The sequence below is a fragment of the Anser cygnoides genome, chromosome 16 (genome assembly GCF_040182565.1).
Source record: "Anser cygnoides isolate HZ-2024a breed goose chromosome 16, Taihu_goose_T2T_genome, whole genome shotgun sequence".
In the NCBI taxonomy this organism is placed as follows: Eukaryota; Metazoa; Chordata; class Aves; order Anseriformes; family Anatidae; genus Anser; species Anser cygnoides.
Window position 1 is genome coordinate 15,888,431 of NC_089888.1, and position 17,395 is coordinate 15,905,825.

Consider the following 17,395-nt stretch of genomic DNA (forward strand, 5'->3'; position numbering starts at 1 on the left):
CTTTATCTTTAGTTTTTAATTAGATATTGGAACACTTACAAACTGCAGGGACAAAAGCTCACATATGCATAAGCTCCACTGCTGAATATGCAAAGTTCCCCCTTTTGTAGATACTGCTAGACTACTTCCTTCCTACATTCATGCTCATAGCTGTGTAGAAGCCTTAGCTCCGACCTTCACCACTTCGCAGTACAGGACAACAGTAACCAGAGGACCAGCCCACGGAGCCGAGAACTGCAATCAGCGCTCCTGCAAGGGACACTGATGGCAGCCTACTGCCCCTGCTTGCTGGACTGCTGTGCATTACACAGGGCAAATTCTGTGCCAATGCAGCCGTGAGCTGTCACAGTCAATCACAAGCAGTGCTGAGCATGGCATGAATCAGACAGTACAGATGGACAGGCTTGGAGAACCTCAGAACAGGAGGCCAGCTGAACAGCATCCGCTCCCCCTTCAAATAAGACGGACTGCTAATAATTCAAAGCCAACCAGACGAAACAGGTCTGCAGCTCTGTCAGTGTCACAGCAGAGCATGCACAGGTATCTCCCAAACCAGCTTTCTCCTGCATACATTTGCTACATGAAAACCTCAAAGGATTTTGAAAGCCTGCAGTTTCTGGGGAAATGCACTGCAGGAGGAGGTTATGCTGCCTCTGAGGCCAGGCCTTCAAATCCTGCAAACAGGCTTCAGCACCAGACAACCTGAGCACCAGAGGTAAACCAGCAGCTCCACCTTCAGCTGCGACGAGTTCAGATCAAGCAGCGCAGCAGAGCATTATCCACCTATGTTTCCACCCTATCCTTACTCAGTGTTGCCCAAACCACAGTGCACTAAGTCTGTCTGAAAAAAGCAAGTACCACTGACACAGAACTGATTCACATCCTGGAAGCATGTCACTGTTAACTAGGCCAGATCTTGAATACAGAAACAGTGAAGTGCTACTGTTGTCTTCTTTATGCTTGCCCTGTACGTGACACCATATTAGTAAGCAGTGCTCAACATGACTGGAAAGAGCCCAGACAAGCGCAGACCTTGGCTCAGTATGTTATCTTCCTTCTGGTGAGGGACTGGAAAAGAATGTACAAGACAAAGAACAACTGCATTTTTCTTTAAAGAGAGAAGGGTTCCATTATCTCTTGCCACTCACTGATCAGAAGTTACCAAGTGGTAGAGAGACTTAAAATACAGAGTCCTCTTCTATCACTCTGAAGCATGGTAGCTTAGCTAGATGGGAGCCCAAGGCTTCCAGATACGCTTAAGTGATTTCACTTTAGTCATCTTAAGAGCACCTAACAGCTTTACATCACCTACTTTTCTCTGCAACAGTTTGCTTTGTGCACAAATCTATATCTTGGATGACTTCTGCATGATGTTTGCAGGAGCTGTTTACCTTTGAACAAGTATACATGGCCATTGCTGCTACAGGATCAGGCAGCTCTAGTTTCCAAGTCTTTATCAGAGATCACACAAGACAACTTGATTTTCATCTCCAGGTCCTGGCTTGCAGCACGCAATCTGATGACTTACAATCTGAACAAGCACTTGGTGTCACAGCCCTTAGCTAACTGGTGCTGAAAGAATGTCTCCAACTTCAGTGCTGGAAAGATGCCCAGACAAACTTAGTGATTTTCACTACCTTATCTTTCAGACAGGAATGCTATTTCCCTTAATAACCCAAATACATTTCAGAGGGCTATTCTGCAAAAAAAAAAAAGATGTTAGAGCCCACTCTTCCCTTTTAAACTTGGAAACTGCTTTTTATCCTGTAGGTGACCATCTACAGCCAAATCTTTAAGCTTGTTTAAGAGATATATATACACCCTTCTGTCTACATTTCGGAGAACACAGTGGAACACACTGATTTGCAGTATATCGATTTGGTTCTGCTCCTATCCTTCTCAAGTGCTCAATCTACTTTGGCTGGCCTCTTTTTCCTTCTGCAGTGCAACCGTTGTTATGCCAGCCAAGTCAGTCTGAGGGATTGCATTAACTCAAGAAATCTGCAAGTAGGAAAAGGGTTTAGCATGGGGGAAAGGATATCATACAATGCAAACACAAGTTAAAGCATCTACACTAAAGTGCAAGGTGGTCAGCATAGACCTGCTGCTGGAAGCAGTTAAGAGGCTGCAGATGACAAGCAAGGAAGCCTGGAACACTGTTGTCCGCACAGCTGCAACAGAAGAGGTCTGTCTCTATTGCCAACCTCTTGCTCCCCAAAGCAGCACAATGCTGACCTAGTTTTCCTTTATCTAATAGCAACCACAGAAGAACCTATCAAAAAGACCAGAGATCTGTCACTTGTGAGAGCCACTCCTGTTCTGCCCATTCTAGAGCTGGATGAGCCCATTTCTCACTGACAGAGGTTACCTGCTGAAGCCATGGAGAAAGGAGAAGAGCTTCCAAGCTGCCCTATGAATTCACTCAGGTACTTTATATTATTTGAAAGACAGGAATCCAAAGACAACCTACATAGCATCTTCCATCGAACTCATGACATATAATGTATTATTCAGAACTTGGTAGTAGAAATTATCTGGTCATCAGATTATCTGATGTATAGCTGGTATTCAAGTGTGCCAAAAGCCATCACTGGCATAAGAACAAAGCAACTGAGAATATTAGATCACAGACTCATCCACAGAATTACCCCCAGTTAACTCCCTAGAGGGCATAAGTTTGGGGGATAAGGAAGTCCATGCAGTCTCATTCTGAAAGAATAAGCCATTTCACAGCCGCTCGTTCCTATAATAAAGAAATCTGTTGGGGATAGCTGGTTAGACAAGCCCATGTGTAATGAAGGGACTAGATTTCTTCTAGTAAGCAATGTATTCCTAGCCTTTAATGGAAATCTCCAAATACTTTGGAATTGGCTGTTTTGCTGTATATAAGGGAAACATTGTCTTATCCTTCCCAGAGATGAGGTAGTTTTCTACACATACTGAGAACTCAAAGCATGCTAAATACATATAAACTTAAAAACCATGTATAATTATAGATGGGCTATTAACTTTTTTCCTGAATTACATCTGTCTGCAAACTATAGTCTTAAGCAATTTCAGTCAGACTTTTTAGCATCCCTTTTCTTCTCTTAAAGAACTATTACATTAGGAGTCTGCAGAGTCAAGTAGCCTCAGTACAGGCAGCTCCACATCCCTTGTAGCAGTCAGGACAGATGTGACCTATGTCAGGTGAAAACTACACATTTTCTACACCCTTCAGTTTTTAACCAAGCTGGCCAGACAGCCAGCTATATTAAGATCAACACCACTGCCAATTAACATGGATTCAAATGCAATTGGCCTTAGTCACGTTTTTCCTTCCACAGGACACTTAAACAGTTCCAAATGACATGAGCACTACTGTCTTCATGCTATGAGCTGCTCTAGCCTTTCAGCCTGAAAACCCAGCAATTCACAAAGTAAATTAGAAAAAGAAGAGGCGTCTGTCAGCAGAACTGTTGGAAAACAGTTTTGATCCCTTCAGGAATACAGCCAGAAATTTCTTGCTAAAAAGAGAACTTGTTTCAGCTTCCATCTTACGTGATATTTTATCCCTTTTGTCTGAACACAAGGCTGCTTAAAACAAGCACCAGTCTAGATAGATCACAGCCCAGAACAGCCCAAGCCAACTGATGCAAGTGCAGTGCAGAGGATTCTTGCTGAACAGTGGGGCCAGCACACAGAGCACCCCAATCTCATCCCACAGCTCCAGCTACCCCCATGTGCAGGGGAAATCTACATTCCCCCTCCCTAATATCAGAACAATGCAAACAGAAGTGTTACAGTCAACGTGCTTCTGTGATAGCTGTAACAAAGCCCCTTTTCAAAGATAAATAACTGAAAAACTTCAGCTATGCATTTACCAGGCAAAGCACTGAAGACCAGAGTCCTGCTTTGCACTGACCAAGAGGAGACTGCAGTGGAGAGGTTGTTACAGCTCGCACACTGTGCCATGCACTCAGACACCTTACAAAAAATGGACAAAGCTGAGGATAAATGCATGGAAGAGACTGTACAGACCAGAACACATTCTCACACATTGTCTTAGCAATGGTGAGTCATGGCATTCCAGGAAATAAGACAAGTTCCCAGCACTCCGGCAAAGAACGGAATCAAGCCATGAAAGAAGCCCAGTTCTCTGCTCCATTCCCATCTTCTCTGAGCTCACACATGATGGGATACAAGTCAAATCCTGTCGGCCTTCATGATCTCATCGCACAGCTCTCAACAGCCCTGCTGCTCCAGTATGTGGTTAAGTGTTTCCCACAATGGAAACAATAGTTTCAGAAATTTGAAAGGTAGCAAGAGGCCCCCAGAGTTCACTCAAACGGCCACAAAGGTGATGTACCAGCTTTTTAGGCTGGTACAAGAGCTGCTGTGACAAGCTCAGTGTACCCGGGATCCAGCCACAAAAAGCACCCAGCCCACTACAAGGCGACTGGAACGCAGCCGAGTAGGTACTTGGGTTTTTGGCATCAGACATTTGTTAACAGGGCTCAAGTGAAGCAGCGCTGTGATAGCTGGAGATTTTGGGCTTCTTGCCATGTTTTTTTTTTTTTTTAAGTGAGCTCAACACAGACAGCAACGAACAGTTTCAAGAAAGTGGTTGTATTACACCTCTTCCACCACATTCAGCCTCAGTTAAGAGCTCTGCATCATCCCAGACATCTATTGAACTGTTCTGTCTTCTTCCAGGTATTGACTACTGGGGTGGATGGAGTGCAGGGGAATATTTGCAAGCTGCCTCCCAGCTACTTCCGAGTGATGCCACAGCATGTGACATCATGACTGCCTCCATGGGGACAGAGCAACACAACTGCAGCAGAACAGGCCAGTTAGAACATGAAAGCTCTTTTGTGGTTTGAACCATAGTAATTGAGAGAAATAAGAGAAGCAGTTAGAGAAAGTACATCATTCCAACAACAAAAATCTGGCTTTGAGTTTGCCAGGTGAACCTAAAGCCCCTGAACCATGACTATGCATAAAAAGCACTTCTACACTGGAATATTCGTCATATCATTAGCGTCTTTCCTAGCTCCGAGTACACAGAGCACAGCTTGGACCAAAGATACCATTTTTCTTCTCTCATATCAAGTTTTCCCTTCCACTGTAGCCTGCCCACATGCTTCAGAGGCTTCTCAGCCCATCACTCTTAAGCAAATCTTCCCAAGTGCCTTTCAACATGCTACACTTAGCACACACATACGAGTGAACACAAAAGAAACCAACCCAAGGCTGCCAATCCACACAATGAATCATGCCAGCTAAAACTACCTTCAAAGATAGAACAAACCTGGGATTTGAAATGGATTACATGAACAAGATCTGCACGTTCTAGGTATCTACACCATGTTGTTTTCAACACCCAAAGCACTAAGAAAGAACCAGTCTATGCTACGGGAAGTTAACTTGCCCCTAATAACACCCAAACGATTTAAGCCAAATTCAATTCCCTGACTGCTCCCCACATTCCATCCTACTGCACATGTTAACCAGGAAAAACTTGCTCTGGTCCCAGAGATGAGGTAACTGCTAGCTGCACTGCTGCAGAGTGGCCTGGAGCAGCACAAAGCTACTAGGAAGTCCCTGGGGCAGAGCAGCTGCTTGGAGCATACCACAGTCAGGCTTTAAGCCTCAGACATTTCTTGTCTATCGATTCAGCCAGACAGCTACATTCAGGAATACATTTTACGGCATTATTCTCAGGTAGCCTAAACACGACAGCAGGATATGAATACACTTGGGGTTACTTTCTGAGAAAGCAAATGTGAAGGTGTAAGCCACAGGATGAAGTCAGGCTAGCTGGAGTGCGAACAGCTGCACCCAGCAGAGCAGCTTAAGCACAGCAATGCTGATCACGCTCATGAGCTGTGGCATTAAGCCTTCAAGGGTAACACTGCTTACCAGACCTGCAATGAGCAGACCTATTTTGTGCTTCTCATACAATTTGATGGGAAGAAGAGGCCTGTCACTTGTGGCAGGGGAAACGGAGCACAGGTCCTAGCCCTGGCTGCCTTGTGTCATGTGGAGGCCAGGGAGCCATCAGGAAAGAAGCTGTTTTATGGTAGGAGGCACAGCTGGCAAGAACTGTAATTGAGTCACTTAAAAAGTGATGCTGAAAATCATCACACCATAAGAATTAGCATAAAACACATTTAACAGGCACCCTTAACTACAGCAGAAGCAGTTCTCAGCCATAAATCCATCCAAGTGAGAGTCACTGTACACAATACTTCTACCACCTCTTACCTCAGTTTTATGAAGTTATTTCACATGTAACAGCAAGACTTGATTTAAAACATTAACAGCAACTAGAGTTACTGCTGGGATTCATCCAGCCATTAATAACACGCCATCCTATGGCACTTCTGAGAAATGGCATAACAGGTCTTCCTGCAGCCTCCCCACCTGTGAACACCACAGATTAAAGCTGCAGAAGAACACACCTGCATGCTTCCATCTGCAGTACAGTACCCGAGGGGCACCGTGTTTCAAAAACTATTGTTTTACCCAATAGTTAATTCATTCTTCAGCATTTCTGGCATGCAACCTAGTTCACCCAGAACTGCAATCACATCCAGCAGCTATCTGAACACATACCATCACCCATACCCAAAGCATGTTTGTTAACATAGCAAGAACTAGAAGAAAGCAGAACACATGATTAAGTGTGAACCAGACCTTGAAGCAGAGGGAAAAAAAACATTATCAACAGAAGGGAAAGAAATCATGGAAGCAGAAACAACAACTCTGGAAGCAATCAGCCTCTAAAGTTATTTTTAGAGCTACCTCTCCCAGCACCCTGGATATTCAGACACTTTAAAAAAAATCAGAAAAAAATCAAAGGTAAGCACACAAATAGCATGCCAGAAGAAAGCAGACAGTGCTTCAAAGTCTACTGCTGTTGCAACACCAGCAGCCTAAATGGCTGGCCCAATTCTGTCCTTTGATTCAAGGAGGCCTCATTAGCCCGAGTCCTACTTTGCTCTGTGGAGCAAGCACACAGCAACTCCACCAACTCTGCTGGAGAGCTGCCACATGTGTGCCGGGGTAGATGGTGAGAGCTGCAGCAGGCCTGGAGACCACAGCAGAATGTCAGTCCGACAGGACAAAGCACAGCACTTCAAAGAGGCAAGATGACAGACACTTTCATCTTTGCTCTTTAAAGCTCTCTATTTAACACCCAAGATGACAGGTGAGGAAGTTTCCTCTGCATGTTCAACAGCCCTCCCTCTCTGGGTGAGCCACCTCCCCAGGACAGGCCCCAACAGGAGAGGAGGGGTACGTACCGCACCCACACTTGGTGTCAGTAGCTCGCTAGTGAGCATTTGTTCCTCCAGCCCTGAACAGCATTGGAGCCACCACTTCGGGGCTGGAAGACAAGGCAAGGCTCATGCCTGCTGGGAGCCTTCCCTGCGCCCTGCACAGCTCTACAGAGGTTCACAGCAACACGTAGAATCATAGAAACACAAGGTTGGAAAGGACCGACAAGATCATCTAGTCCAACCATCCTCCTATCACCAATACTACCCACTAAGCTACTAAATCGTATCTCATAGCACCTTGTCCAGGTGCTTCTTGAACACTGCGAGGGACAGTGACTCCACCACCTCCCTGGGCAGGCCGTTCCAGTGCCTGACCACTCTTCAAGAGAAAAATTTTCCTGGTATCTAGTCTAAGTCTCCCCAGACACAACTTGTGGCCATTTCCTCAAGTCCTATCATTCATTATCTGGGAGAAGAGGCCGACCTCCTCCTCAACACAACCTCCCTTCAGGTATTTGCAGAGAGCAATGAGGTCTGCCCTGAGCCTCCTCTTCTCCAGACCAAACACCCCCAGCTCCCTCAGCCGCTCCTCACAGGACTTGTGCTCCAGGCCCTTCACCAGCTTTGTAGCCCTTCTCTGGACACGCTCCAGGGCCTTGATGTCCTTCTTGTAGTGAGGGGCCCAAAGCTGAACACAGCACTCGAGGTGTGGCCTCACCAAAGCAGAGCACAGGGGGACGATCACCTCCCTGGCCCTGCTGGCTGCACTATTCCTGACACAAGCCAGGATGCCACTGGCCTTGTTGGCCACCTGGGCGCACTGCTGGCTCATGTTCAGCAGAGCATCCATCAACACCCCCAGGCCCCTTTCCTCTTCAGTCTTCTAGCCACTCTGCCTAAAGCCTACAGCATTGCATGGGGTTATTGTGGCCAAAGCGTAGGACCCGGCACTTGGCAACACAGAGACCTAATGCTCCTCTCAAACAACTGGACAGCAGCAGGGGTCAGGGGCCAGTGTGCCTGGATCCTGCCAGCTGTGGGCCTCCCAGGGAGGACAGCACCACCAGGCCCAACCACTCACCTCACCCTACAGCAAAGAACAGCAGCCAGAACCGCAGAGCCTCACCATGCCCCAAGGCAGCCCCAGCCACCCAGGGGAGCTGGGCCCTGGCCCAGCAGGGAGCAGGCAGAGGGCAGCACGGCCAGCGCCAGCAGCAGCACCACACATCAGCCCAGCAGCTGACACAGGCAGCTGAGGCAGCAAGAGCCTGCGTCCCTGTGGTGATGCGACCACTGTGCAGCCCTTCATGCGAGGGCCACAGCCCCGCTCCAGCTTGGGCCTGAGCAGCTCCTCGCACCCAGCTGCCATCCTTCCTGCCTCTTACATCTCCTGCTTCTGAACAGGCCAGATGTTCACAGCTAAAATGGCCTGACTCCTATTTACATTATTTCTAAAGTTTATGTATTTCTTCAGATCTGATGGCTCTTTGACATCAACTCCCTGAAGCACTCTGAAAATGAATTAAAGCATTACAAAGACGAAGAGCCAAGAGAGCCAACATACTGAAACTACAGAAACCAGTCCACAGCCACACAGCAACCAAGCAGGTCAGTTTAAACACTGGCCTCTTCTTGAGGGACAAAGATGTCCACTGAAAGCACACACAAGGCATGCACAATTTGTACAGCAGACAGGGACAGCATTTGCTCAGGACTGAGGACAGATCCACACAGGCCTTTTGTTTCCCTTCCCCAAATGCCTATGGTTCCTCCCAGTCATTTGGCTTGAGAAGCACGAGCAACTTCCACAATAGCAGAAACATCAGAGCCTGCATTGGCAGCCTCCCCTCAGCAACCCAGAGCATTTTGCAGCACTCATCTCTAGTAAGCAAGTTAACAGAGCAGTGATAAAAGCTAATGTGTGGCATAATATAACTATTAGCAGCAGCCGCCTCCAGAATACCCTAGAAGATTGCAGGGTGACAGTGAGATGCAGACACTGGAGCCAGGTGCCAAGTGCAAAGCCAAGCTCAGGCAGCAGCAGCCTCTTGCCTTGGCCACCATGCTGCAGGTTACAGATCTCCATTTCCTGGTACCCAGGATTTCCCCGCTCAAGGCCTTGTTCTTGGCACACTGCAACCTGGAGGGTCACTGAACCCAGCACTTCTGAATCCAAGTAGCTGCTTTGTCCAGCACCAGAGCTCAAGGTTGTGCAAGCGCTGTCCAACTTCTTTCTCCTTCCAATGGGTCAGAATAAGCAGCTGCTCAGGCACTTGGGGGTGGAAGCTCTCCATCCCTGTTCCACTAGTGCCAACTTCCCAAACCCATCTTCTCCCCAGGGGAGTCCCCCTGCACACCATAGGCAGCTGAGCATTCCGCCAGCTCCACACTGCCAAGGAGCTTGCTTTGCTCAGAGTAGCAGCGCTAAGAGGCCAAAATCCTCAGCCCAGGATTGCTACTCAACTGGCAGGTCAGACAAGAAAACACTGGTAGCCTTTCAATAGAGAGCATGAAAACCTGGAAGAGTTCCTGGACAGAAGTGTTGTGACTCAGGACCTCATGTTTGGGCCACGCTGAGAGACTGGGAAAAGCCTCAGGGTTCAAAGAAGGAAGAGAAGGCTTCTTAACAAAACAGTTACTGAAGTGACCTTACAAGAGGCAAGGGGAGACTGGCTGTACAATAGCATGCTGGCGCTCAAGCTGTTCTGACGCATGCTGCTCTCTGTAAGAACAGCACTAACCAGTCTGGCAGCCAAACAGGCAGTGCAGCAGCTCCTAACCAGCACCTTTAGAGGAAGGTTCAAGAATCCTCATGGGAACATTTCCACTGTGACCTGGGACACTTTCTAGCATCAGACATCCATAGTTGCCTAGTACATAAGGCCCAAGAGGTATGGGTTAACTTCCCAGTTTTGAGTTTCAGTTTAATGCAACTGTAGGTATCCCCACCCCGGCTATGAAGTTTGAGATCCCTCTTGAGCACAGCAAATGCCCTGCAGGGACTACGTTCAGTTTGAACATTCCCCAAATATAAAAAAACAATGCAAATAATTCTCTTAGAAGTTTGACTAATCTTATGACAAGAACTTCCATTAAAAATTCCCTTTTATCAACTCTTAAATACCTTTCGGCTTTCATCAAATGTTACCTTGCACTATGACAGAGCATCAGTGGAAAGTCACATTCGGCTTCTAATCTTTGCTTTAATTTTACACTGACAGCTCACACTACACATAAGAATTTACTTTTCAGACATCACGTAAGAATTTACTTCAGACATTCACTACTTGAGTTTTTCCATCAGTTTCAAACTGGAGAGACAACACAGTAGCTTAAGCTTTGATCTTAGAATTAGGCTTAAAAGAAGAGATCACTGCAGTCAAATCTGGACTTCTTAAAGAGTACTAAATAGGATGTACAAAACTGAGAGTCAACATGTCCTTAATGTAAATACTAGTGGTAAGTTAAATTTATGCATCCTTGTACTGCTTCTCTTATGAGTGCTGCCATTCGATGCAGCAAGGTACAGCCTGTTTCTGGCTAGTCCACTGTAAAGAGACTTTTTGTTCTCCCAGTGTTGCAAGAAGAGATGACAAGCTTAACCCCTAGACATCCCATATGGCAGTAAGGATAATCAAGTTCCTGCACACGCTGTCTGCTATGAGGGAGCAGTGGCAGGGTGTAGTACTTCAACCCACATAGGTATCAGACATCCTTCTTGCATCACAGTACATGTACGTGCCCCTCTGCTCCTTTAGCAGTAATTTCACAAGACCAAACCTCCAGCCACCAGACCTGGCAAGGTAAGAGAATCACAACCCTGCTGCTGTCTTCTCCAGAGCATATAAATGCTGCAAACAAAAATTCAGGAACAATTCCTCCAGGGGAATTCCAGTTTCCTCTCCTTGAGGGAGAAAGGCAGGCTCTGAAGCCCCTAATCGAGTGCACCTTCTCCTCACAGCCCTGTTCAACAAATCACTCACTCAGGTTTCAGACCTTCAGCAAACCCCAGCATCTCAGCAACAAGTGCTGCCTTCAGGCCTCCTAATTCTTTCCTATATAACCGTACTGTTACACACTGCTGGGTGAATCTGTATGTTTACCTGCTTACAGTTTTCAGGTCACTATAGCAGCATGCCCCAAGAGACTTCCCTACAACCTTCCTGCTTCATTATCACCTGCAGGGGAGGACTGTCACTGCCCCGGACAGCTGACTGTCCATACCGCAGTACGTAAATGCTATTACTGCCCTACCTCGCATTGTCTGTTATGCTCAGTCTCCGTAAAAACTAAAAAATGGATTCACACATTTATGTATTTGAACACTTAACTATCTTCAGCAGAAATTCAAAATACTTCTGAAACAGCACATTTCAGGCTTATAGGCCGTATCCTGGCAGGGCAGAAAAGTGAAGCAGAGGGCTAAGCTTAGGCCAGGACTTCAGTCATGGGGTAGTTACAGTAGTTACTTCCCTTGCCTACTGCTCCTGCAGAGGACAGAAGGCTCACAGTGTTCTCATCTGCACCAAGTGGCCAATAATTCATTAATGCCACAAGAGGAACTGAAGCAGACAGAATTCCTGCTCTCCTCATTAACTAGCACACCTGTGAATAGTTTACCTTTCACTTGTTTAAGGACAAGTTACTTCAAACCCCCAGTATCATTCTGTCCCCCCACTTCTCCCTCTGTCCAGGTGGTAGGCTAGCCAGAGGTCACAGGCTGCAGACCAGGAGAGAAGGGAGGGATAAACACATTCTTTGTGAGCTCTCCCAGGGGAACCTAGTTCACCATTCTCATCCCTCAAGCCTCAAATACAGCCTGCACAGAACTTGATCCAATAGCCTGAACTCTAATCTCCTTTCCAAGCAAACTGCAATTATACTTAGTATTTCTCCCCTCCCTTTTTAAATCTGCTCTGACAGGAAACACACTGACAACTTTTCACTGAAGAAATTACAGTAGATTTTTCTTGAACAAGGCCACCCGCCTGCACAGCCTTAATCCTTGCAGCTCACATATGTTACTGTAACTTGCACTGCACTGAATCCAATTATGCCTCCTCAATCCATTAAAAAATATTTGAGGCTGTCACACAGGTTGCACAGAGCAGAAGTATCAGCTGAGGAGACAAAAACAGGCCCTGCTGCAGCATGGCTTTGCAACCTTATTTCTGCAGAGACATCTACAGCATTATTAAGAGAATTAGCAGCAGAGACTGTTACAGGTTCCACTGAATAGTTCACTCCAAACTACCGGAGGCTGGACTCAGCTCTACAGAGGAGACCAGAACTGACATACAGTTATTTGTAAGTGCTTGGCAGTTACTAGTTATCCATTAAAAGCTTTTAAAATTACATTGCTCTGGCAGCATGCACAGCTCAGAGTGAGCTCACAGAACAGCAGGCCTCCCATGCATTACACGTTATGTTAGAACAGCAGACGGATAACCTTGAGCTAAGTAGCCAGAAGCATCCACAAATCTCAACTGCACATGCAGATTAGGTATCCAACTACTGACTCACCCACAGCTGCAAAGCAAAATGCAAGCTCTCCCCAGCAGCTGACAACATTTGCCCCTGCAGCCAGAGGAACAGAGCACAAGCTACAGCTGATCAAGTTCCACAAAGGTACCTGTTGGCCTCGGAGGTGCTGAGGGCTGCACGATTTACCAACTCACACCACATTTTCAATCTTCTCCATACAGCCAACCCACAAATAAAGAAAATTAAGTTCTGCCATTATTGCCCTTGCTGACAAGGATCTGCTGGGGACTGAACAGGGCTTTCTTGTCCTTTCAGAGCTGCCATGCCACACAGTGGCTGTGCCCCAGCACTTACAGGCCACATTACAGATCCAGGGGCCTCCTTACACCTATTTCAGCTACAGAGAAACGGCTTGTACAGACACTACAGATGTTAACAAGCTACAGATGCAAAATTCCTTTTTTCCTTTAAACAGCCATTTAGCACCTGCATCTTAATAAAGAAGGACAAGCTTCTAGATTTTCCTTAACTACAACATCTGTCTGCCACAAGTAACCTTTTCCTGAAACCCATGTACTGCTGCAGAGTAAGCACACATGATATTTATCTGAAAGACAAGCGGGCTAGATCTGATCACTAGTTATGTGCGCTTCTCCCCACAAACACATTCAAAGCACTAACTTCACAGCAGCAAATTTCTCCTGGAAGAACAAGCACCAGCTAAGCAATTTGGACCCTTCAGAGTCAAGTCTGCCAACTTACACGAGTTGGCAATCTGGCTTGTTATCATCCCACATGAGTGGAATTTATTTTTAGGACCCAATGCCACATGCTGTGTTTTTTTGCCCTCCCCCAACTCACAAGTTAAAGCCCAGGAGCCAGAGATCCCGGTTCCGTTCCCATCTCAAATACACATTTCCGGTATGCCCTGAGGTCAAGGTCCATACTTTCACAGAATAAGTAATATTACTCCTACCAACATCATCCTAGAAATAATCCTTCTCTTTGAACCTCTTAATAAAGACTCCAGTAGAAATTAGGAGTTTACAGTTACTCAGTGCTCAAAGCAACTGTAAAACACCCTTCCCTCTGACACCTCACACTACCACCAGAACTGTTGCTGCTATTAAATTCAGAGGCACTCAGCCTAAGCCACAAGCCCCTTGAAGAGGGCAGGGCAGCTCACCGTTGGCATGTAACACCAGGCAGCCTCAGCTGGGACCTGATCTCATCCCAGGCCAGAGAGACTGGAGCACTGTGGCCAGCCCACCGAGCGCGGGGTGCTGCTGAGCGCCTGCCCGTAACAGCAACGGGCACTGGAAACCTCGGCATCCGTTCAGCATCCAGACATCCTTTCTTGGGGTGAGGAAGAATCCTAACAGCACCTTGAAAAGGGGTCGGTGTCACTTCGGGAAGCGTGCGATCTAGCGAAACACTATTTCATTTTCTACAGCACCCGGGGACTCCTTCAAGGCCTTAAGCACCGGCCTGGGGCACCCGGGCACTGACCTGCCGTGACCCTGCTTCGCTCAGCAGAGGCTGGGGGGAGCAGCGGGGCGCTGGCCGGCCGGTAACGCAGCTCTCCTCCTTTCCTTCCCTCCCGCTCCCGGCTCCCTCGCTGAGGCACAGAAGCGGGCGAGGGCCCGGTGCCGCCGGCCGCCTGCTCGCGGGAGGCGGGCGCCCTCCCGGGGCCCTCCCGCCCCTCGGCGCGGCGCTGGCCGGCGGCAGCCGTCCCCGGCCGGGCGGAGCGAAGCGCGGGGCCCCGACCCCGCGGCGGCAGCCACGGCAAGCAGGGGAGGAAGCGGGGCCCGCCCGTCCCGGGCCGCGGGGCGCGGGGAGCGGCAAGCGGAGCGGAGCAGGCAGGCGGGGCGCGGCGCCCCCGCCGCGGAGCCATGCAGGGCCCGGCCCGGCCCCCCGCCCGCCGCGCCCCGGGCACGCACTCACATTGCTTGAGGAGCTCCAGACACAAAGCCATGGGAGACACAAAGGAGGGGCGGAGGGGACCGGAGACACGGGGAGGCGCGGCGCGGGGGCGCTCGGCCTCGCCCCGCCGAGGGGGGCTGCGGGCCGCTCGGCCGCGGCGGGGAGGTCGGGCCCGGCGGCGGAACAGAAGGGCGGGCGCCCGGCTCGGGCCGCGCTCGGTGCTCCTGCGGCCGCGGCCGGCGAGAGAAGGGAGGAGACGCGCACAGCCGCCGCACTCACCGCGCCCGCCCGCCGCTCCGGCTGCGCGCTGCGGGCGGGGCCGCGCCTTTAAAGCCGCCGGCACGCCCCGCGCGTCACCGCCCGCGCCCCGCGCAGGCGCGGCGGGAGGGGCCCCGCCCCCGCCCCGCCCCGCCCCGCCCCGCCCCGCCCCGCCCCGCCCGCCGCCGGGCCCCCGCGGAGGGGGGGAGGGGGGAGGGGGGCGGCGGAGCGGGGCCGCCCCGGCGGGAGGCGGGCGCGAGGCCGGCGGGGCTACCCCGCACCGCGAGCCCTGCTCGGCCCCGGCGCGGCCACGCTGGCGGAGGCGGCCCCGAGGTCGGCGCGGGGGGGACGGAGGGGGAGTCCCGCACGGGGCGGGTCCGGCTTCCTGCCGGGGGCGCGGGGCGCTGGCCGCGGCGTTGCCCCGGGGTGAGAGCAGGGCCGGCGGGGAGGGACGTCTCCTTCCATCCGGGGGCCCAGATAAACGGGCCGGGAAGCGGCGGGGCTGCGGGGCTTTCCCGGTGCGGGGGTTTCCCGAAGTGGCCGGCCGGGCTCCGCTGTGGCAGGGACGGGGAGAGCACAGCCTCCCTTAGCTGGACGTGCTGCGTGCTGCAGGGCTGTGCTTCGGGCCCGGTCAACCCCTGGGCTGCAGCCTGAGGCGGGCTGCGGGGGGAGAGGGCACCCGCAGCCCGGCACCCGCGGCCCGGCACCCGCAGCCCTGCAGACGGATGTGCCTCCTGCTGCGTCGCTGCTCCTCTGCTTGGGCAGCCCTGAGCTGGGCATCTGGACTGCCACATCTGCCCCGCGGCGTGGCACAAGGCAGTGGCCGTGAGCCAGGCGTGGGCAGGGGGCTCGTTCTCGGGCGCAGCGCGGGGCTCTGTGGGCAGCGGTGCTGCCGCAGGGCTCAGGCAGGCAGCAGGCGCGCTGCCTGAGCTCGAGGTACGGTCGGTCCTCGGATGCTCTGGTCCAGTTCTGACTCCGCGCGTTCCCTGTGCTCAGCGCAGAAGGGCTGGTCTGGCTTCTGCAGCAAGGAACAGGGAAAGCGCCTGGGCGAAGTGGCGTGCCCAGCTCAGCGCTGCTAGGCGAGGGTAGGTAGGGCTGAGGCACCGCCAGCCTTGGCTTTCAGGGATGGAGTCCCCGTGGCTGTTCTGCAGCAGCTCGCTAACACAGAGCCCAAGTGGGGCCAAAGTTGTAGCGGTGAGACACCCATGGCTTGGGGCCTCTCCCCTCTGCTGCCTACCAAGACAAGCAAGAAAGCTTTCAGCCTGGAAAACAAGGACAGGCTGGGGAGTGGGGATCAGCGGTGGACTGAGAGCCCCTTGTCACGCAGGTGGTCAGCAACTCTGCAAAGCTCCGAGCTGATCTCTTCCTGAGAAGACCATACAGTGGCTCAGTAGATGGAAGAAGTGATAGAAAAGCATGAAGGGGGGAGAGGAAAAGCAATCCGGAATGAGAGAAACACGCAGAAAGAAATCCTCATCTGACTGCACGGCCTGGAATCCTGCAAATGCTCAGATCTGAGTGCATCTCCTTACTGCACGTCACCTGGTCCCTGGTCCATTGTAAGGCCATCATCGACCACCGCGGGGTTGCTCTAGGGATGGCATGGCCCTGGCAGGCTGGTCCCAGAAGGAGGTGCAGAGGGGGGGGACACAAAGGGACGTCTGTGGTGGCCTGGCTTGAAGGCAGCTCTGCTCACCTAGTTTGCATGGGTGGTGGAAGTGCCAGCGTGCTGATCGATACTGGGTCCCTTGGCCTAAGGAGAACTACGCCTGCTGTGCAGAGCACTGCACCGACACGAGGGCTCTCTGCTGTTGCTCTCTGGTGGCTTTGAGCAAGCTGGGGCACCCCTGGGTGCTCTGGTTTTTCCTTTGTTCACACTACTGGCTCTTTGCAGCCAGCACAGCTGATAAAAGCAAGCAACAAGAAAGACTTGGCTTTCTGACTGTGTTAACAAAGGAAAATGCTGGCAGGTGTCTTTTGAACAAGCAGTTCAAAAGATGTCCCCCACTGGGAGGAGGCAGATGTGGTCAGGTCCTTGGGGCCATGCTCACTTCCCAGTATTAAGGCAAAGGTGTTCTGCCTCCCCCGTGTCTGCTCATGTGGGTGCAGCATTACGCGTGGGCTGCAGCTCCCCCCTTCCCGAGCATCTGGGCCAGTGGCATTGCTGCGAGGCCCAAACTGGTGGCCGCCCAGCTCCTGTGGTGCCACAAAGGATGCAAGCAACTAAAGGAAAGGTTGCTGCACTGGGTGCTGCCTGGAGTAGGGCTAAAATGTGACAGCAGAGAGCACCAAGTGCAGCCTCGCTGCTGCAGGACAGAGGTATTTTTTGGTGATGGAGTTTAATGGCAGGGTTACAGCCATGGAGCAGCATTGGGGAGTTCCTGGGGAAAAGGGAACAGACTGGGGCTCAGGGTTTGGTAGTGGAGTTTCCGTAATAACAAGGAAAAGATTAGAGATGAAAAATG

General features: G+C 50.8%; 1 protein-coding gene across 5 annotated transcripts in view; it reads right to left on the bottom strand.

Moving 5' to 3' along the window:
- DLGAP4 (DLG associated protein 4) overlaps window positions 1-17,395 on the bottom strand; it is a 182,318-nt gene that overhangs the window by 33,782 nt on the left and 131,141 nt on the right. Inside the window, exon 1 of one of the 5 annotated variants that reach the window (XM_066978616.1) lies at window positions 14,694-14,967. The exons of the other annotated variants lie outside the window; for them this stretch is intronic. Coding sequence (XP_066834717.1) covers window positions 14,694-14,724 — 31 coding nt within the window. The 5' untranslated portion in view covers window positions 14,725-14,967. Of the gene's footprint in view, window positions 1-14,693; window positions 14,968-17,395 lie in introns of those variants that run through there. 5 annotated transcript variants of the gene reach the window in all.